This window comes from Physeter macrocephalus, chromosome 14 (genome assembly GCF_002837175.3).
Source record: "Physeter macrocephalus isolate SW-GA chromosome 14, ASM283717v5, whole genome shotgun sequence".
NCBI lineage: Eukaryota > Metazoa > Chordata > Mammalia > Artiodactyla > Physeteridae > Physeter > Physeter macrocephalus.
The window spans coordinates 16,639,843-16,661,745 of record NC_041227.1 but is presented as its reverse complement, the minus strand read 5'-3'; the positions used below and the strand labels follow the sequence as shown (position 1 = coordinate 16,661,745).

At 46.5% G+C, this 21,903-nt stretch overlaps 1 protein-coding gene across 2 annotated transcripts in view; it reads right to left on the bottom strand.

Moving 5' to 3' along the window:
* The window catches only part of PTPRT (protein tyrosine phosphatase receptor type T), a 1,083,615-nt gene that overhangs the window by 54,880 nt on the left and 1,006,832 nt on the right, over nucleotides 1-21,903 (bottom strand). For both annotated transcript variants that reach the window (XM_024128402.2, XM_024128403.2), the window contains one exon: nucleotides 13,277-13,364. In XM_024128402.2, coding sequence (XP_023984170.1) covers nucleotides 13,277-13,364 — 88 coding nt within the window. The remainder of the gene's footprint in view (nucleotides 1-13,276; nucleotides 13,365-21,903) is intronic.

The following is a 21,903-nucleotide window of genomic DNA, read 5'->3' as shown; positions in this document are numbered from 1 at the left end:
TGCAAGTGTCTGGTCCCCAGCTCCTGCAGTGGGACGTCCTGGGGGACATCCACCCAGCAGGGGTTCAGACAAGACCCAGCACCTGACTCTGAGCTCAGACTGTTAAACCTTGTTACCAGCGGTTACCAAAACTGTAAGGCTCAAAAAAGTGAAAAATGCATAATGTGTTTTCACTCATTGGTCTAATGACTTATCGATTCAAAAACTCTCCTTTATTTATTGAGTTATGCCTGCCCTTGAGGTCTAAAGCACTGGAAACAGAGATTCTGGTGTAAAACATTGAAAGGGAATTTTCATTAATATAAAATGAAATTGAAAGTCTGAAAGCAAATATGATTAAAAAGAAAAAGAAAAGAAACAAACTTATTTCTTTTAGTTAAATATTTTTAAAGATGAGAGGTGCCTCTAACCACCAGATGATGGCGTTTGTCAATATCACTTCTTTATTCATTTATTGAGAACAAATTCACTGAGCACCTACTACACGCAGGCTTGCTGAAGGGACTTGAAAAGTATTTTCCAAGTGCTTAGGGAGTCTGTCAATGTAGTGGGGGAGACAGACTGTACACAGAAGTGAAATTTCAAGGTCTAGAAAGTGGGGACTAGAGGGCTTTGTGAAGTGATATGTGAATGAGGAATTGAAAGTAAGGCCTGCCCAATGGACAATGAGGAAGGGTCTTTCCATCAGAGAGAACAGCAAGAGTGAGAGCAGAGGTCCTGGAAAAGCAAGCATATTGGCGACCTGCAAAGTTTCTTGTCTTGTGAACATGGAATGGGAGGCAATTAGCAGTGGGAGAAGAGGCAGAGGAGGTAGGTGGGGGTTAGATTGAAGAGGGCTTTCTACGCCCTATTCAGGTACTTAGATACAAGTCACCATGCCGGGCTCTGCAGAGCATCCAAATAGAGACTATCTTCTGAGACTGTGAAAGGGTACTTTAGTACAAAATGATCAAGATTTATTCCCACATGGGCTAACCTGTGGCAAGTAGGACAGTAGATGTGGTGATGGGAGGTCTGAAGCTATGGGTCAGATCTGGGTTCAGATCTTAGCTCCATCACTTAGCAAGTCAGTTGATCTCTCTAAGCCTTGGTTTTCTTAGGAAAATGCTATATGGCTCAATACTATATAGCTCACAGAATGTTGGGAGGATTAAATGAGAAACTGCAGGCATGAAAAGTGTGAGGACGTTAAGAGAATGAAAAGATGAGCCACAGATTGGGAGAAAAAGTTTGAAAAAGACTATCCGATAAAGGAGTTGTATCCACAGTATACAAAGACCTCTTAAAACTCAACAATAAGAAAACAACCCAATTAAAAAATGGGCAAATGATCTGAACGGACACCTCACGAAGAAAGATATATGGATGGGGGCTTCCCTGGTGGCGCAGTGGTTGAGAGTTCGCCTGCCGATACAGGGGACACGGGTTCGTGCCCCGGTCCGGGAGGATCCCACATGCCGCGGAGCGGCTGGGCCCGTGAGCCATGGCCACTGAGCCTGCGCGTCCAGAGCCTGCGCTCCGCAATGGGAGAGACCACAACAGTGAGAGGCCTGTGAACCGCAAAAAAAAAAAAAAAAAAAAAAAAAAAGATATATGGATGGCAAATAAGCATATGAAAAGATGTTCAGTATCATATGTCATTAGGAACTGCAAATTAAAACAACAAAAAGATACCTCTACTCACCTACTAGAAAGGCCAAAATCCAGAACCCTGACAACACCAAATGCTGACGAGGATGTAGAGCAACAGGAATTCTCACTTATTGCTGATGGGAAAGCAAAATGGTAGAGCCACTTTGGAAGACAGTTTGGAAATTTCTTCCCAAACTAAACACACTCTTATCATATGATCCAGCAATTACTGTCTGGTATTTACCCAAATGAGCTGAAACTTATGTCCACACAAAAACCTGCACATGAATGTTTATAGCAGGTTTACTCATAATTGCCAAAACTTAAGAAAAACCAAGATGTCCTTCAGTAGGTGAATGGACAAACAAGTCATGGTACATCCATGTCTTTGGTAATATAAAGAAATGAGCTCTCAAACCAGGAAAGGACATAGAGGAAACATAAACGCATACGGCTAAGTGAAAAAACCCAGCCTGAAAGGCTTCATAGTGTATGATTCCAACTCTATGACATTTTGGAGAAGGCAAAACTATGGAGGCAGTAAAAAGATCTGTGGTTGCCAGGGACCTGGGGGGAGGGATGACTAGGCAGAGCACAGGGAACTTTTAGGGCAGTGAAACTTCTGTATAATACACTGTAATTGTGGATATGTGTCACTGTACCTTTTTAAAATCCTACAGAACTGCACAACACAGAGTGGACTCGAAGGTAAACTATGGACTTTAGCTGGTAATAATGGATCGCAAAGCACAGGGAGGTCAGCTCCGTGCTTTGTGACCAGCTAGAAGGGTGGGACAGGGAGGTGGGAGGGAGGCAGATGCAAGAGGGAAGAGATATGGGAACATATGTATATGTATAACTGATTCACTTTGTTATAAAGCAGAAACTAACACACCATTGTAAAGCAATTATACTCTAATAAAAATGTTAAGAGAAAAAAACCCAAACACTAAAAACAAATAAAATAAAAGATGTGGTGTATATATATACGATGGAATATTACTCAGCCATAAAAAAGAATGAAAATTTGCCATTTGCAACAACATTGATGGACTTGGAAGGTATTATGCTAAGTGAAATAAGTCAAACAGAGAAAGACAAATACTATATGATATCACTTATATGTGGAATCTAAAAAATACAACAAACTAGTGATTATAACAAAAAGAAGCAGACTCACAGATACAGAGAACAAACTAGTGATTACCAGTGGGGAAAGGGAAAGGGGAGGGTCATTATAGGGGCAAGGGATTAAGCGGTACAAACTGTTATGTATAAAATAAGCTACAAGGATATAATGTAAAACACAGAGAAAATAGCCAATATTTTATAATAACCATAAATGGAGTATAACCTTTAAAAACTGTGAATCATTATATTGTACACTTGTAACATATAATATTGTACATAGGGGCTTCCCTGGTGGCACAGTGGTTGAGAGTCTGCCTGCTAAGGCAGGGGACATGGGTTCGAGCCCTGGTCTGGGAGGATCCCACATGCCGCGGAGCAACTAGGCCCGTGAGCCACATCTACTGAGCCTGCGCGTCTGGAGGCTGTGCTCCGCAACAAGAGAGGCTGCGATAGTGAGAGGCCTGCGCACCGCAATGAAGAGTGGCCCCCGCTCGCCACAACTGGAGAAAGCCCTCGCACAGAAACGAAGACCCAACACAGCAAAAATAAATAAATAATTTAATAAACTCCTACCCCCAACATCTTCTTTAAAAAAAAAATATTGTACATCAACTAAACTTCAATAAAAAAATGAGATACTACCTCATAAAAAGAAATGGATCAATATTGGTTCACCAATTGTAACAAATGTATCACACTGATGCGAGGTGTTAATAACGGGAAACTGAAGGGGGATGGGAGGTAGGAATAAACAGGAACTCTCTGGACATTCTGCTCAATTTTTCTGAAACTAAAACTGCTCTTAAAAAAAGTGTGAGGGGGCTTCCCTGGTGGCGCAGTGGTTGAGAGTCCGCCTGCCGATGAGGGGGACATGGGTTCGTGCCCCAGTCTGGGAAGATCCCACATGCCGCGGAGCGGCTGGGCCCGTGAGCCATGGCCGCTGAGCCTGCGCGTCCGGAGCCTGTGCTCCGCAACGGGAGAGGCCACAACAGTGAGAGGCCCGTGAACCGCAAAAAAAAAAAAAAAAAAAAAAAGTGTGAGGACAGCGCCTGGTATGCAGCAGGTGCTTAATAAATGGTGGTTCTGGGCTGGATGTGAGGCAGGCAGTGAGCTGATGGCGGAGACGGTTAGAAACATAGTGCTTCCCATTTGCCCTTCTGTACAAAATGTAAATCCATCTTTCTGCAGAGGCAAAGAGTTACTGTGTATATTCATGAAAGGGCAGAATTCAGCTATAGGTCCACCAGAAAGGCATTGCAAGGAGTAGCACTGCCCTCATGGTTTATTTATTCCTTCTGGGAGATGCTAATATTATTGTGTCCCCTTCTCCTTCTAACTTTATATAATTAGAAGGATAAAAAAATTGTGTTTATCCACATGCACATGGAGAAAGATGGGGCAGTGGGCGATGTAAAGGAGTTTATACAAAGTAATTTACAAGTAGCCCAGAAAGTTCATTATGCTCTATCTACATTTTGCAAGCTTGAGAAACAGCTAATCTGGTACTCCTTGTTTGATATTCAAGACGAGTGAAGAAGTCACATAGAGGAAAAACAAACTCCTCAATGGTGAGGTAAGAGGAGGTGCAGGAGTCTGGCTCCACCCGGCTCTCAACTGAGGTAGGAGGTGGGCCAGCGCTGGCTTGCACGGAGGCGGAGAGAACCAGTGGCCACTGGTAGAGAGAAGGCATAACTGCAAAGACACGGAGATCCAAAGAGCTCCCTGGAACACAACTCAAGGGGAACAGAAACATTGCCCCTCTAGAATCAATCTGTTCCTTGTAGTTTTCAAACAAAGCCCAGTGGTAGGTTGTAAAAGTTTAACAAAGAGCGCTCTGGATTTAGAAATGGCCCTGATCTGTAACATCTGATTTCTGTGATATAAATACTCCCACCATGACTGATTTCAAGCTACCAATGGCTATCAACTGGCTCACAAAATTCCTGAAAAATTTAACCATCATCTCTTGCAAGCTGGTATGAATCAGTTCCAAGACATCAATGACAGAGAACAAAGCCTGACCAGACCCCACAATGCCTTGCATGATCTGGTTTGGGACCTACTTCCCAAGTCCAGCCTCATGCCCCTCTCCCCACATATTACTCTGATAACCGTGCCCTTCTTTCTGTTGCTCAAATGCGTGATGTCTGCTCTGACCACAGGGCCTTTGCACATGTAAAGGAACGCCCTCAACCCCATAAGGCTGGCAACATCTCATTCTTCAGCTCAATCTTCCTTCCTCAGGAAGCCTTCTGTGATCTCTCCACCCCAGACCCTAATACCTCCCTGTACTTGTCTTCAGAGCTCTTAGAGCAGTTTTATTTCTGTGACAATCTGACTAACCCATGGCTCTCCTTCACGCCCTATTTAAGAAAGGGCACCCTATTTACTAAACTCCTCTATAGTGTATGGCACATAGTAAGTGCTCAATAATTATCTGTTCAATATATGAATTCATATTGTGTCTGAAAGGCTGAGAACCAGAAAGGAGCCAGTCCCTTGCTTTTAGCCACACAACTGATTTTAGGTAACCTGGCCTGGGACCCAGGCTCTTTCCTCTACACAAGGCTGGCATAGTGTGCCTGGATCCTGTGCTCAAATTCTTCCTCACCTCATAGCTGACCCCTCACCCCACCTGCAGACCCAAGACTGGCAGCCAATCATTGCCTTCAGCACGAGAGAGGGAGGGCTTGGGGAGGCTCTGAAGGCAGACCTGAGGTCTGTCACTAACTCTAACACCCGGAGCAGTTGATATACCTCCCCAAGCCTCAATTTACCCAACGACAACATCAAAATCCTCTCTACCTTTGCAGACTTGTTGCAAGGATGAAAAGCAGTTAGATATGAAGGTACTTGGTGTATCGTAAGAAATCGGTGCAAATGTGTAAATTCAGTTTTATTGTAATTCTAGACCAGTGGTTTTCAAAATATAGTTTCTTGGCCAATAGCATCAATGACATCTGGGAACTTGTTAGAAACGCAGATACTGGAGTCCCAGCCCAGACCCACCGAATCCAAAACTCTGGGGTGGAGCCCAGCAATCTGTATTTTAACAAGCCCTCCAGGAGATTCTGATGCACACTCAGGTTTCAATGTACAGACCACTTGATGTTCAGTTATTTAGCAGAGGGGGTGCCTTGGCTATTCAATTTGTCTTGGGAAAGACCAAAAGTTTTTACTGGCATTAGGCCGTGAGACTAGAGACTCACCTGTGCTGGGTGTAAGGAACAGAAATTTATCTTTGTGGAGTCCATAAGATGCTCCAGGCACCATTCTAGAAGCCTATGGGTGCTATGCCATTTGATTCTCATCATAACCCATTTTGCGGCTGAGAAAATCAAGGCTCCAAGAAGTTTAACAACTTAGAAGGTGTAAGGCTGAGAGCGTCCTTGTAGAATAGTGGTGTCCCTACCGCTCCGGGAACCCCAAGAAGCACTGCCTCTACACCCCTCCATGCCGGTTCTGACTCTGACACTGTCCCATCCCACTGTGTGTCCCACCCCCATCCCTGGCCAGGGGAGAGGGCTCCGTGTCCTCCACGCACAGCTCTAACTCTCAAGGCACACCACAGCTCCTCCTCCTTCCTCCATCATCAGAGGTAACCCAATAAGTCAGTCTTCTCAAGTCACATCCACTTAGAGAATCACTTCAGAGAGGTGGGGCGGGGAAGGCAATACCATTTGGATACAGGATGTACTTTCTTCCTGTCTTCTGGGCACTGAGGAAGGTAAAGAAAAGGTGCAGTTTTTCAGAGAAAAGAGATTTGACTCATTACAATGAATTGTGGAGCTGAAAAAATCATTTCCTAGAAATACTGGAAATGTTAAGGCCATCATCTTGCACGAGTGGAGAGCGAGGACGCAGGTAATCCTGCCGAGACTGCCCAGGTACCCCACTGAAGCCAAAGGTCTCGTCACTCAATCTTGATTGAATTACCATTACCAAGGTAGCAGGTGGCCTGGGTATGACAGGGAAACAGCCCGACATTCTGTGCGTCTCCTAGCGCTGCCGGCTCCCTGCTGGCCGAGGCTGGGCTGCTCCATTCTGCAGGGCCCTGTGAGGAGCTGCTCCAACAGATGAAAGCTTTGGGGCCATAGAGGGGACTTAAGCATAGAGGCGCAGAGCACTGAGAGAAGTTAGGGGGACAGAGATGGAGTGACCTTGTTGAAGGTCATGCACGAGGTAAAGGGCAGAACTGAGACTAGCACCTGGGTCTGCTGGACCCCATGCCCAGTACTCCAATACACCTGAGCCCAGGGGCTTGTCTTAAATTAGGGGGTTAAGAAGTCTCAGAAAATGAAAATGTCCTGGGTCTCTTGTTTGCCCTTCAGCCTTCCGCACCTGCCTCTCTAAACTGGAAGCTGATCTCTGTGGATAAGATCAGAGGTTTGTTCGCTCAACCTTGCTAATCATCAGGGAAATGCCAATCAAAACCACAGTGTAATATCACCTCATACCTGTAAGAAACGCTATCATCAAAAAGACCACAAACAACAAATATTGGCAAGGATGTGGAGAAAAGGGAACCCCTGTATACTGTTGGTGGGAATGTAAATTGGTGCAGCCACTCTGGAAAAACAGTATGGAAGTTACCCAAAAAACTAAAAATAGAACTACCAGATGATCCAGCAATTCCACTCCTGGGTATATATCCAAAGAAAATGAAAACAGTAATTTGAAAAGATATACACACCCCAATGTTCATAGCAGCATTATTTACAATAGCCAAGATATGAAAGCAACCCAAGTGTCTATCAAGAGATGAATGGATAAAGAAGATGTGGTATATATACACAAGGGAATATTATTCAGCCATAAAAAAGAATGAAATTTTGCCATTTTCAATAGCATGGATGGACCTGGAGGGTATCATGCTTAGTGAAATAAGTCAGAGAGAGAAAGACAAATACTATATATTATCATTGACGAATCTAAAAAATAAGACAAATGATTATAACAAAACAGAAACAGACTCGCATAGAGAACAAACTAGTGGTTACCAGTGGGGAGAGGGAAGGGGTTGGGGCAACATAGGGGTAGGGGATTAAGAAGTACAAACTACTATGTATAAAATAAATAAGATACAAGGACATATTGTACAGCACAGAGAATACAGCCAACATTTTATAATAACTTTAAATGGAGTATAATCTAAAAAAATTATTGAATCACTATGCTGTACACCTGAAACTTATGTAACATTGTAAACCAACTTTTCTTTAATAAAAAGAAAAAGAAAAAAAAGATGAGAGGTTCGTAAACCTGAGAGTGTATCGGTGTCACTGGTGGGCTTTTTAGAACAGAGATTGCTGGGTGCCACCCCCAGAATGTCTGCTTTGACAGGTCTAGATGGGACCCAAAAATGAGCATTTCTAGCAAGTTCTCAGGTGTTGCTGCTCCAGGGACCACACTTTGAGAACCACTGGACTCTGTCTACAGATTCCCTTGTCCTCTGGCTCTGGCTGGGTTCAGCCACTGGAAAGCACAGGCAGAAGATTGGATTAAGTGGGGAGTGCCATCGAGGTACTTATTCCTTCAGCTCCCTTTTTTGGGGTCACCATGGGCTGGCTGCAAGGCCACTAAAGGTCACACCTCTGACCGGGTCCTGGGAACCTCTTCTTACTGAATCCTCTGCGGCCTATAGGCATGGCATTTAGCCCCAGGGTGCCACACTATTCCCTGCAATCTCCCACAGCTAGCTCACATTTTCATTAAAAAAAAAAAAAAGTCACTTGATTAAATTATCTCAAATCACCCTATTTCAAAGTCCCATCTATTTCCTGCTGGGACCCCGACAGATGCCAGAAGGGAAGCCTCATTTGATAAAATCTGCACCCCTGAGATCACTTCCTCTCCTCTGTGTAATTTCCTTCCAGTCAAGGAAGCACCCTCTGCAACTTCCACATGGGGAACGCTTGGTATTCTTGAAATTTCCCCTTGTCCACCATATATGCCCCAGGGCTACTTAAAAGTAAAGAACTCTTTGTTCTGTTTTCCCCATTCATTTCCTTTCCTTTCACTTCCTTTCTTTTCTACTCCCTGGAAACCCCACTGTCTCTGTTGTTAAATTCTAAACAGAATCGTTTGGAAGAAAGGGCTTATTTAGCCAAGGTTTCTCTTTCATTGTTTCATTGGCAGACTGTGCCCTCCCTCCTTCTCTTCCCCTTTCATCTTCTCTGTTCTCCCTGGCCTGGGCCTTTGTCCTCCACTCCAGCCTCCTAGTGCCCTGGGTTCCTTAAGATGCTAATCACACCCGGTTTTCTTTTTGCACCAAGAATATTTCTATTTATCAAGCCAGTGCCGACTTTGCCTGCGGGAGGGAAACGTACAAGGGCAGGAACACTTTCCAATCCTCGGGGCCGTTTCTCTTTTCCTTTTTTCATTTCAATTCCAGGACTTTTTGTTTTTCTTTCTTGGTTCCCCTTTATGTCTTGTACTGCTTTTGGATGCACTGGTTACTTTGGCACTGTCTCCTCTCAGGACTGAGGGCAGACCCGGTCCAGCCACAATGTGCTGCAGAATTACTGACCCGTACATCAGAAAGGAGATTCAGGTTTCTTTAAACCCACCCAGATGGTACCATTAGGTGTCTGAATTGCCTCTGCCTCTGTTTGGGTTTCCCCAGAAGTAGATACAAGATGAGGATTCCAGTGCAAGCAGTTTACATAGGAAGAGAAGAGGACACCAAGAGGAAAGGGGGAGGGGAGTGAGACAGCCAAGAGAAGGCAGCCCAGGAAGGGTGGGCAACTGCAGCCCACTCCCCATGGAAAAAGGTGTAGAACACACAACCCAGTGAAGGCGAGGATGAGAGGCTGGGCTATTTCATGGTCTAGGGAGAGACAGCTTTGTGCCTGGCCAGAGCATCCTGCCCCAGCTTTGGAGAAAGTCCTCAGGCAAAGAGATGCAGACAGGGCAGGACTGGGGGAAACCAGTGAGGCCCCAGGGCACACACTTTAAGGAGGCGCTTGCTCTCAGGGTCAGGCGGGTACAGGGTCAGCAGCTGAGACTGAGCAGCCCCTGGAATGTTGCACGCTGGGTGCGCCGCCTGCCTCACCCTAGTCCTGGCCCCGGATGCCAGCAGGAGTTACTGCACAAGGAGGCGGCGGAGCCGTGGGGTGTGGATGGGACACGGACAGCCCCTTCTGCTCCCTGCGATGGAGTCTAATCCCTTTCATTGTTCCCCCGGCTGTCTGGAATCCTGCCTTCTCAGACATGGCTCCTGAAGGGGATACGACTGTCCTCCTCTCTCCCTCCTGTGTCCCATCTCTCCACCCTCTTCCTTCAGGCTCAGAATGTCTTCCTTGATCGACTCTCGCTGTTCCTAGAGTCATCCTGATCCAGACTTCCTCCGTCCATCCTTTCTGGGTGTTCTCTATTTTGTGGGGGGGGAAGCCAGAAGGGAGAGACCCATGGCTCAAGCCCTTTGGGGCCTTGCAGGGAGTCCGTGCATTCCAACATTCAGTCCTGTCTGCTGAGCACCAGCCATAAGCCAGGTCTGGGGACAGAGGAGTGCAAGAGAGCCCTAGCTCTGTTGTTGCAGGACACCTATTCTGGTGAGGAGATCAGGCAGCCAACAGACAGTCATGCAAATGCTCTCAAATCACAATAGTGATGAGAACTAAGGAGAAGACATGCCTTGTGCTCTCGGAGTGAATAATGGGGTTTTGACCAAATTATAATGGTCAGAAGAATTCCCTGAGGAAGTGATACCTGAGCTAAGATCTGAAGAATAAGTAGAACTTAGCAGAGCAAAGAGAGGAGGGACGGGCACGTTGATAGAGAGGAGAGAATGTGCAAAGGCCCTGTGTCACGGATGAGCGTGTAAAGTTCAAGGTACTGAAAGGCCGGTGGGGCTTAACCGAGGAGACTGTGGTGGAGAGGACACAGCGTGAGATGCGACGGAGAGAGGGCTGAGGGCCTTTGGAAAAGAAGGGTTCAACACTGAAGGAAGCCATTTGAAGGATTTTCTGTAGGACAATGACACGTTTCAATTCATATTTTGAGGAGGTCCCTCTGGCTTCTGTTAGAGATCAGATAGGATACATTTGGGGGCCAAAGTAGATGTGGAACAACCAGGAAGAAGGTGGGCAGAGACCAGGTGAGATCTGATGATGGCTTGGGCACGGACGCTGACCGCAAAGCGTGGGCAATGGGGCGTCCAGAAAGATACAAAGGCTTTCATCCTGGGCTCCTCAGGCTTTGGACCAGAACCTGGCCCGGCCTGCATGCCCTTGTCTCTCGAGGGACAGGGTCTCTTTACTGTGCTCTAATTGTTTAGTTTTTCTATTATTATTTTCTCTTATACTATTGCATCATTATACCCATTTTACAGAGAGAAGACTAAGGCTTAGAGTGAGCACACAAGGTCCTACAGCCTATAATTTAGTGGATCCCATCTGAACTCACCATCTGATATGGGGAACAGACGAGTGACCAGGTATTTGAGGGCACTAGTACACGATGGTGCTCAAGCAGAGGACGGTCAGAGCAAGCAGAACCTGTGCCTGGAATGCGAGCTCCCTGGCAGCAGAGACTGAGTGTCCTGGTGCCCAGCACAGGGCCTGGCTCAGAGGAGGCCCACACATCATAGGTCTTCATACACATTTCCTGACTGTTTAAACGTCTCTTTCCAACACTACATTTGCAAGAAATCTTTTTTTTTTTTTTTTAAGAAATCTTGCTGTCTGCATTACTCTCTTCCAAGAGACAAATTATAAATGTTTTTCTGATTAGTTCTCCTATTCATAGCTGATTTCTAAATCAGCACAGGAAACAGCTAAGCTAAAACTTCTGCCTCTTTTTTCCTTTACAAGCCGCCTGTATCTTACGCTTTCTTCCTCTAAGCTTTTTCTTAGGCAATGTCTAGACAGTTAAAGAAAACAAAACAAAACACTGAACTGTGCTAGAAATAATTTGGTATTCAGGATTTTTGTTTTGTTTTGTTTTGGCTGAACTGGGTTACTCTGAGAACTGAGACCAAGGGATGCTTCGTACCCAACTGGTGAGATGTCAAATGATCCAGGTTGGCTGTGCCATGGCAGACAGGGGCTGTTGTTGGCTCCTGTTCTAATCAGAGTATGTGCTTGGCATTTTGTATGAGGTAAGTTTGTCCTCTGTATTTATGTTGTGTAGAAGGCTGTGCACACCAGTATTTTGGCAATGATCATACTTGTGTGTGAACTGTGTGTGGTGTGTAGTTCTATGGCAGTCTCTCTCTCCCTCTCCTCCCAGCACTGAATATCATGCAGGGTCCCACACAAGTACTGTCACTGCCCTTGTTCAGGCCCCCTCCTCCCTTGCTAGGACTCTTGCAGTAGCCTAAGTGGTCCCTCTGGCTCCAGCCTCTCTCAATCAAATCCACCTTCCCAATAAGCTGCCCTGGTGATCCTTCCAAAATAGATTATGCTTCCCTGCCCCAACCTGGCTTATTCCACATCCCCACATGGGTATTCAGTGAATTTTGCTTAAAATAAGGAGGATGGTGTATCCACACGGCTCATCAGTGATCCTGAGAACGTAACTCTATGGCTATGAGTAATGGTGCCAGGTACTGTGCCAAGGGTTTTACGAACCTTTTTTCAACCATCCTATCTTTATTCTTTTCCTCACTTTAAAGGCGAGAAAACTGAAGCTCAGAGAGGTCAGGCCACCTGCCCAGGGCCCCACAGCTGCGATAGGAGCCCAGGCAGTCTGAATCCAGAGGGCTCGAACTACTCTGTGCCGCTGCTTTCATCAAATCACACACCAGGGGGTGCTTCCAGGAACGCTAGAGCTCACTGCTGAGCAAAAGGCAACGTTCTTCCACGCCTCCCCGCCAGGTCCACACAAAACAAGCTTTCTCCTGCAGGCTCAGGGCCACCAAACACCCATGCCGACATAGGCCCTGAGTGGCAGGCACTCACCGTAGGGCCCTGCCCCAGCCAGCAGTGGGGGCTGGCAGGAGTTATGATGCCCTAAAGTCTACCCCTTGTGTGAACAGGGTAACCTTGGGCTCCCCTGAGCCCTGAGCCTGCCCAAGCCCTCAGGTGTAGGCCAGAGTTCCTGGCCCCGGCTGAGCATCCATCCTTGCTTGGGACCCTACCTCCTTGGAATAGCATTATCTCTCACCTAGCTGTTCTCAGCCCCTCCTTCACGGGCTGGACCTTGCTCTTCACCCCAAGATGCTGCCATGATGGGTTTTTGCAGAGGGGGCCTGCTGGAAACACCCTTGTGGCTGGGCTTCCTCCCCGACCTGAAGAATTCTTGAGCGGGCAAGATCCAAGCTTCAGAGGTTTCCTGCATCTACTGTGCCTGGACCCAGCTCCCTGCCTGCCCCCTCTGGCTGAGATCAGCCATGCTCTGTCATCCAGGCCAGGGATGGCGGGGAGGCTGAGACAGAGCTCCACGCTTAGCATGTGGACCCAAATCTGGAAACATCAAGGATTATTTGGTAACAAATCCCAGGTAAATAATAGTGAGAGCTTCTTTTCGTCTGTGTTCCCAAAGCCTGGAGCCCTCCCAGAAGGTCACCTACAGGATATGATGTTGCCGTATCGATTCTTGTTGCGGTTTTCATCCTCTTTGGCTGTGTCCCACGAGGCTGTCTGCCCCTCCGGTAAGGCCTAGAAAAAAAGGACAGAGTGATTAGAATGGCTTGAGATAGGAGCTTTATCTGGGTGTCCACGGGGAAAACGAGACCCACTGTGATGGGTCACACAGTGCAAATGACTGTGTGTTCTTGGATGGGGCCTGGAGAGAACGCAGACTTGTTCCCTCCCTGGCTTATTCACCTGTTCAGGGACTCACATGTTATCGATGTCTTTTGTGTGTCATGAGCTCAAATCTGGTGCAGTAGGGGAGTCATTTGTTCATTCGTTCACTTGATGGATATCTGAATCCCTAATATGTGTTTGGTGCTATTCTAGGTACTTGGGATACAGTGAAATAGACAAAGCCCCCTTGAGCTTTCAGTCAGCTGGGAGATGCAGCAAACGAACAAGCAAAGCAAACATATATAATTTTAAATAGTGTAAAATGCTGTGAAGAAAATAAAGCAGGGTAGAGGTATAGTGATCGTGCATGAGAATTATTTTGGATTGCACAGTCTGGGAGGGCTTCTCTGAGAAGGTAACATTTCAGCTAATTCCTTCATGGTGTGAAAAAGCCAGTCACGCCAAGAAAAGTGGGAAGTGTTTTCCAGGCTTTCCAGACAGTTTTCCTCTCACTGTCCAGAGAGGACAGTGGATGCAAAGGTGGTAACCGAATGACCACGTTCAAGGATGAGGTGGGGAAAGCAGTGACAAAAGCATCTGGAGAGGCAGGGAGAGTTCAGGCTTTATAAGGCGTTGTGGTCACTGGTAACGAGTTGGGTATTATTCCCGGTGTGATAGGAAACCATTCGAGGGTTTTGAGCAGGGCAGTTAGCTAATTTGATTTATGTTTTACAAAGCACATTCTGGCTCATGTATGGAATAGAGACTCTAGGAGGCTCAGGGAGGAAGCAGGGAGATCAGTTAGGAAGTTGTTACAATAGTCCTGCCAAGAGATGATGGTACCTTGGACCAAGACGGTGCAGTAGATGTGGTGAGAAGTGATTACTTTTAGGATGTTCAGTTGAATATTGCAGATTTTGGTTTTCCCCCAGAAGCAGCCTCAGAAACGAGGATTCTAGTATGAGATTTGTTTGGGAGGCAATCCTAAGGAGCTCATGGGTGGGAGAGTGGGAAAAGTCAGACAATGGAGGGAAGAATGCCAATACAGGGTACATCAGCGAACAAATAACCACTGCACCTGAGGCTTAATCCCATGGGCCCATCTCATGGCTCAGAGTTGTTCTCCCAGAGGAAGAAGGGAGTTGGGGTATTTATCCCCCAGTTCCCATCTACCACTGATGGAGGACAACTCTTAGGAAATCCCTTGGCACTTCTGTCATGCTCTGTAGACAAGGTGTGCATATTCTTTTGTCTTAAGGAAGTACTCGGGCAAAAAGTCGCAGGTGCTTGCAGGAGGCGGGCATTGGGTGGGCATACATGGGAAAAGTGAGTGTGGAGGGGGTGTGGGCAGGGCACCAACACATCGACTACAGACGTGGACTACAAAGGAGAGAGAAGGATGAAGGCTGACTGGTTAAAGACGGAGTGGAGAGTCACATCTTTTATTGAGATGGAGAAGAAACAGATGGGGGAGAAACAGGTTTGGGGAAGCACGAATTAAATGTTGTGTTCTGGGTACATAAAGTATTGACTACTTAGGACCATGTATGGCACTTGCTTCTAAACATGTTCAAAACAATAAAAAAAAAAGAAGCAGCAGCAGCCATGTTTGAGATGACTAGTCAACTTTCAAGCTGAGATGTTGAGCAGGAAGTTGGACACAGAGGTTCAGAGTCAGACTTAGAAGGAAGGAAGGGATGGGACTCATCAGTTTAAGAGAAGACAGACAAGTAAACAACCATGTGACATGATTTAACAGAGTTATGAGCCAAGTGTTATGGAAACACTGGGGAGGGTGCAGCCACTTATCTCACAGAGAAGGAAGACGGGCATTTCAGGGAGTGGGAACAGCTTCAGAAAAGCTGCAGAAGCATGAATGTCAGACCACACCTTGACTACTGCCCCTACCCCGTCTCTGGTAGAACAGGCTGGATGCCCTGCTTATGGCCCCTGCACTACTTCTGAGACTGAATTTGCTACCTCTTCAGTCTACATAGCTCCATGTCAGCAGTGCAGGCGAGAGAAGCTTCCAGTCATCTTAATACACCAGCCTTGACCTTGCCCACCTACTTCTTACCAGGTCTACATCTTAAGCAAGAAGTCTGTGACCTGACTGGTCAGAAATTCAGCCATTCAGTGGGCAATGTTTTATGGGCAGGCAGGACCACTGTCTATTCAAAGCCCAGACCATGCGTGACTCCCCCTTTCTTGCTTCCAGTCTCCCATGTCTCTTCCAAGCCGGCCTGGGTGGGTCTTCTTCTAGAGCAGGAGTTGGTAAACGTTTTCTGTAGTGGGTCAGATAATAGGCAGCATGGACTTTGGTAAGCCACACAGCCTCTGTTCCAACTACTCATACTGAACTCCACTGTTGCAGAGGGAACACAGTCCTAGACACAATGCAAACACATGGGCATGTCTGTGTTCCACTACAAATTGATTTACAAAAAACAAGTGTTGGGCTGGATTGAGCCTGTGGCTGGAGTTTGCTGACCTTTATTCTAGAAGCTTATCTGTGCAGTGGTTGGGTAGATGGAATGGGTGCCCATCTGCTACCTAGCCGTACCAGATTGAATGAAGATGGGGTGAGAGGTCCTTGCCTAGGCTAAGCCATGTTCTCTAACTTAGTTTTGCCCAGGGTTTTAGACTGGGGTAACAGAGTGCCTTCCCAGCAATTATTTGATCAGAATGTTGTTCTTTGTGTGTCAGAAACCCTTAGACTGGTACCCCAGAGGAGAAGCAAAACAGGTTCTAGGTTCTACCCTAAACCTGAGTGTGAAAAAGTGCTATGGAGATAGGACAGTGCTTGTTCTGCAAATGGAGGGCTTGTCTCTCCTTTTTCTCCTCCTCATCCTGTACTTACTCATTATAATTGACCATCACCCTGCATCCCTCTTGCCAACCATTTGTAGACCACAAATGGTTCGTGCTTTGGCATGGAACTCTTAGAACCCAGATTCCAGCCCTTGGCCTCATCCTCTCACCCGAGCCAGCTATAGCTCCAGCTCTTTCAGGCAACTTGCCAGGCCTATATACTCCTGGTTCTCTGCAGGGGTGGGGAGTGCTTGTCTCAGTGGTAGCATTAGACTTCTTGATGTTTAAGCTGATACTCTGGGGATGGATTTCTACCTGAAACCCTCTGTAATAAAAGCCACTATTCATCTAATATCCACCTAAAGTGCTATGAAACCGAGAATAGCACCCTCTGAATGTTTTCATACTCATTTTTTGGGCAAAAAAATCTGCTGGCTCTCATTAGGTGCCAGGATTCAGGTTACAGTTAGATTAAGGTTTTTTCATGGCTGAACATTAGAATTGTCTGGGGAAGCTTTAAAACTCCCAGGCCCTACCCCGGACCATTAAATCAGAGTCTAATCAGGCATCAGTAGCATTTAAAGCTCCCCAGGTGATTCTAATGTGCAGCCATGATTCTTGCAAATAGTGAATTTACCTGGAGAAATACTTTCCCACAGGTCTCCTCTTGCTTTGGTTTTGTCCCCTCCAATCCATTCTCCTGTATAATCAGAGAGATCTTTCTAATATGTGAATAGGATCCAGTTGCTCCCCTTGCCATTGTCACTTCAGTATAAATTCCAAATTCTTTAGCACAAGGTCCTTAATGATTTCACCCCATATGCCCCTCCAGCCTCATTTCTTACCCTTAAAACAATATTTCAGTGATTAGCAACTAAACACAATGCCAGAGCCAATTTCAGGTGTTACAGACTTCTGAGACTGACTATATACACAGTGTTCCCGCTGCCTGAAATTCTCTTCCACCTGAGTCTGGCTGGTAAACTCCTACATATCCTTCAAAACCCAGTTCAAGCATCTTCTCTTTTGTGAAACCTTCCTTGCTTACTTTCCCACCATCCCACTGCATCCCCAGCTAGTCAGTCACTTCTATTATTAGCTGGACTCCTTTACATCTGATAATTTGAATGTCTTGTCTTCCAACCTGGTGATGAGCTACTCCAGGTAAAGGGTAGCCTCTTATTCATGTCTGTATCTTCATAACCCAATACTGGCTTTGTATTTCATATGTGCTTGAATCACCCCTTTTGAATAAATGAATGGATGGATAGATGGAAAAAAAAAAACCAGTGTGTGAGATGGCTTCTGTGCATACAGAGGCAAAGATCCTGGAATCTCAGAGGTGTAAGTGGCCTTGAAAATAATTTGTTTGCGCTCCCTTCCACAATGGCCTTCCAGGCAGCTGATAAAATGATCCCTAACATCTGTTAATTGGATACCATCAAACTTGGATGCCCTTGGTGATGGAGAGCTCACTACACCATAAAGCTTCCTGCCTCACTTTTGGACAGACCCTCTGGGCATTTCTTTGTTTACTCTGCCTCCATGTACTTCACCTTTGCCCTGATCCACGGGGCCCCACAGAGTATGTATGCACCCTCTGCACCACGATACTGCAGAAGTTTAATGAACGTCCCTGTCCACCCTCAGAGTCCTGAAATGGCACAGTTTGGGAGTCCTTTCAACATCCAGGCCATGCTCTTCAGGATAAACCCAGTGCGAAGATATCCTTTGAAAAATCCTAGGTAGTTGTGATGAGTGGCACGTCTCCGTGGGAGATCACGCAGGCTCCTGGCACAGGCTTGGGAACCTCTGTGTCCCCCTGGTGGGGGATGAAGGAGAATCTGTGGGCCCGGGGGCTGTGATGATGTTGGCAAAGGCTGAGAGGCAACACCTCACGCAGCCGCCCAGGAGTGAGTGGTAATGACCCCTTAGTTTGCAGACTTTGATCACACATCCATTTCCATTTTTAGGGAGCTGCAACCTAATAGGGGATAATCTCAGGAAGGAAAAAAATATGAGGGGCTAAAAGTATGAAAGGGAGTCTCATCTCCGTCTTCAAAGTGAGCCAGCCGAGGGGGATTATTTTTGCAGTCATTAGGAGCTAATCACATTCTTCTGAAACCAAAATTGCCATCTCGTTATATTCATCCATTATCAATCTCTGCTTTCCTTTTCTCATTCTCTTCTCCTTAGAGTGTTGAGCTCTATTTTTTTTTTTTTTTTTTTTTTTTTTTGCGGTACGCGGGCCTCTCACTGTTGTGGCCTCTCCCGTTGCGGAGCACAGGCTCCGGACGCGCAGGCTCAGCGGCCATGGCTCACGGGCCCAGCCGCTCCGTGGCGTGTGGGATCTTCCCGGACCTGGGGCACGAACCCGTGTCCCCTGCATCGGCAGGCGGATTCTCAACCACTGCGCCACCAGGGAAGCCCCTGAGCTCTATTTTTATACTCTTCTCTTAGTGTGGAAATGTTTCCAACTCTTCCACAGTGTTGCTTTTCTAAGGCAGTCATTTTTTTTTTTTAAGATGTTGGGGGTAGGAGTTTTATTAATTAATTAATTTTTGCTGTGTTGGGTCTTCGTTTCTGTGCGAGGGCTTTCTCCAGTTGTGGCAAGCAGGGGCCACTCTTCATCGCGGTGCGCGGGCTTCTCACTGCCGCGGCCTCTCCCGTTGCGGAGCACAGGCTCCAGACGCGCAGGCTCAGTAGTTGCGGCTCACGGGCCCAGTTGCTCCTTGGCATGTGGGATCCTCCCAGACCAGGGCTCAAACCCGTGTCCCCTGCATTAGCAGGCAGATTCTCAACCACTGCGCCACCAGGGAAGCCCTAAGGCAGTCATTTTTCATTTTCTTTTCTTTTTCTTTTTCTTTTTTTAAGTCCTAAAAGGTGTATTGGGGGATGTCTGCATCTCTGGAGGTCTGAGCTGTGGTATTCATAGAATCCTCAAAAGGCAGATCTGAAAGGATCTTTTGAGAATGTTATTGCCTCACTTTACAGATCAGCAAAGTAAGGTCTGAAAACATGAAATGACTCACCCAAGAATGCATATTAAGTGAGCCCTTCTTCCCTCCGTCCCTTCTTCCTTCTCTCTTTCCTTCTTTTCCAATGACCATCTGGGTGCTAGGACTATGCTAGGTCCTAGAAATAATAGCAATGAACGCGGCAGACAAGATCTCACGGACTTTTATGTCCTAGTTGTGGGAAGGTGCAAACAATAAACAAGATAATTATTGTTTAAAACAAGTGCTACAAAGGCAACAAACAAAGTCCTGGGATAGACAGTGACTCTGGACAAGGCACCACTTTAGGTAGGGTGGCTTGGGCAGAACTCTTCGAAAAGGTGGCATTTGAGAAGGAAAAGAGCAGCCCCTGAGTTCCAGGAGCTGGCTTGGCACTCCCAGCTGGACCTTGGTGTTTTCCTGTTGAACTTAAACAATTTCACAGAATGCCAACACCAGACAAAGCTCCTCTGAGACCAGGATGGAACAAGGCTAAAACTAGACCACTCTGTAGTCATATCCAAACACAAACAGGAATATTGCCCAAGCCAAAAATACCCACAACAACCCACCCCCTATCCTGGCTCATATGAGTGATGCTGCTCCTTTGCCAATTTCAGCTGTAGCCTCGAGCCTGTTCCCCCTTCTAATAGTTAAGGTTTATTAAGGTACCCAATCCTACCACTTCCTATTGGTGTCTAATCCAGAACAAAGCCCCAAATCACCTAACACAGCTCACATCCTATGAGTCCTTTCTGACACCCTCTTCCTGAGATTTCCCACAGTTCCTAAATCCAGCTTATTCAACTCCAGGTGTATTTCTACTGGTCTCCTGTTGACACATTTGAGCTGAAAAATAGATGATGAGCGGAAGCCAGTTATGGCAAGAGCTGGGGGAAGAATGTTCCAGGATGACAACGGGTGTAGAGGCCCCGAGATGGAATGAGCTTGGTGTGTTCTAGGACTTGAAGGGAGGCTCTACAGAGCTGAGGGAACATAAGTGACACATCACGTGGATGGGGAAGGTGTGGTGCTCAGTTGACGTCTTGTGGACCACGGCCAAGAATGAGAGTTTTATTTTAAGTCAATGGGGATGCTTTGGACATTTTTTAAAATGAGGAGGCGAAGCCAGTACCAGCATCGTGACAAGTGGCTAAGAGCACTTGTCTCTTAAACCCTTCCTGTATCCTTCTTGACAGGCTTCAGAGACTTTAGGATAAGATTATCATCTGGTACCTGTCCCAGACCAACTCTTCTTATAGTTGGTAGGCATTCCACTGACCCACCCACCATCCCTCCCTCCCAGTCATGGAGCTGAGGTCCTGGAGCCAGGGGGAGCTCAGATCACCTGACCACAAGTCACAGGCTTCTTCTGACCTGTTATGCTGAGTCACAGGACTCTGCAACCTACCCCGGTTTCCCCCCTTAATACTTCAATTTCTTGTTAGAACTGAGAATTGGCCCTGAGGTCTGCTTGGCTGATTCCTCTTCCTACCTGTTGGTTTGGCCCTACTGAGATATGAACGTCCTTTCTGAAGCTTGCCATCCTTCTTTGGACACTCTTCTCTGTACCTAAGCCTCCTTGAGTTAGGCCCCAGATAGCGAGACATCAGAACACAGAGTTTCCAAGAGTAGCTCACCTCCAATCCATGGCTGAGAGTATCCTGCTCCATTTCCTTTACTTGTTCACCCACTAACCTCAGCAGATTCTGTCAGCTATGAGGCCCTCCTCACTGTCTTTGGCTTGACTGTATCCCTGGAGATAATTGGATATGATATGCCCTGGGGTGTAGCAAAACCAGGCCCAGGGAATGCTGACCAGGCAGTTCCTGGCTGATGCTTCAGGCCACAGCCGAGGGCCTGCTTCCTCCATGATCAGTCTGGCCTGCCAGGGTTTCTCTGTGCCCCCACCCACCACTGCACTCTCCTGATGCAGGGAAGATCCCAGAGAATCTTCACAAAGCAGGAGCCATTTTACCTGGGTCTTTCACACATCTATCTCGTCAAGAAACATCTCTTGCCGTGCATTTGAGAAGGAAAAGGCAGGGCTTTGCAAAAGGGAGACAGACTAGACTGTTTGGATATTTTTACTGCAAATCATTTTACCACTCCAAGTCTCAATTAACTTTTTTGAAAATTAAGTCAATAATACACCCTTCAGGTTAGGTGTGGGGGAAGGATTTGACTACACAGGGGCAGCATGGGCAATTCTTTTCCCAATGGAACTCTTATGTACCCTGACTGTCTTGGTGTTTATGTGACTCCATGCATGTTAAAACTCATAGAATTGTATACCCTGCGACCCCCAAATAAATTTTGCAGCATATAAATTTAAAAATGAAAAAAATACAACCCACGGAGTTTTGTGATGATTAGTGATTACCTGAGATAATGCCTGTAGGCACCTAACCCAATGCCTGGCACATCCTTCCATCCCAAGGATATGCTATCCATCCCCCTTGTTTCACCCCCAGAATTCATTCTCTGCCTCCTATTGAGCAGAAACATCCAGATTATTGTCACAAGACAAAAGAGGGGGGCTCCTTGCACCATCCTTCCTGGTTTGCCTCAGACCAAAGGGGTTCCCGGGATGTAGAACTTTCGTTTAAAACTGGGACCATCCTGGGAAAACTGGGACAATC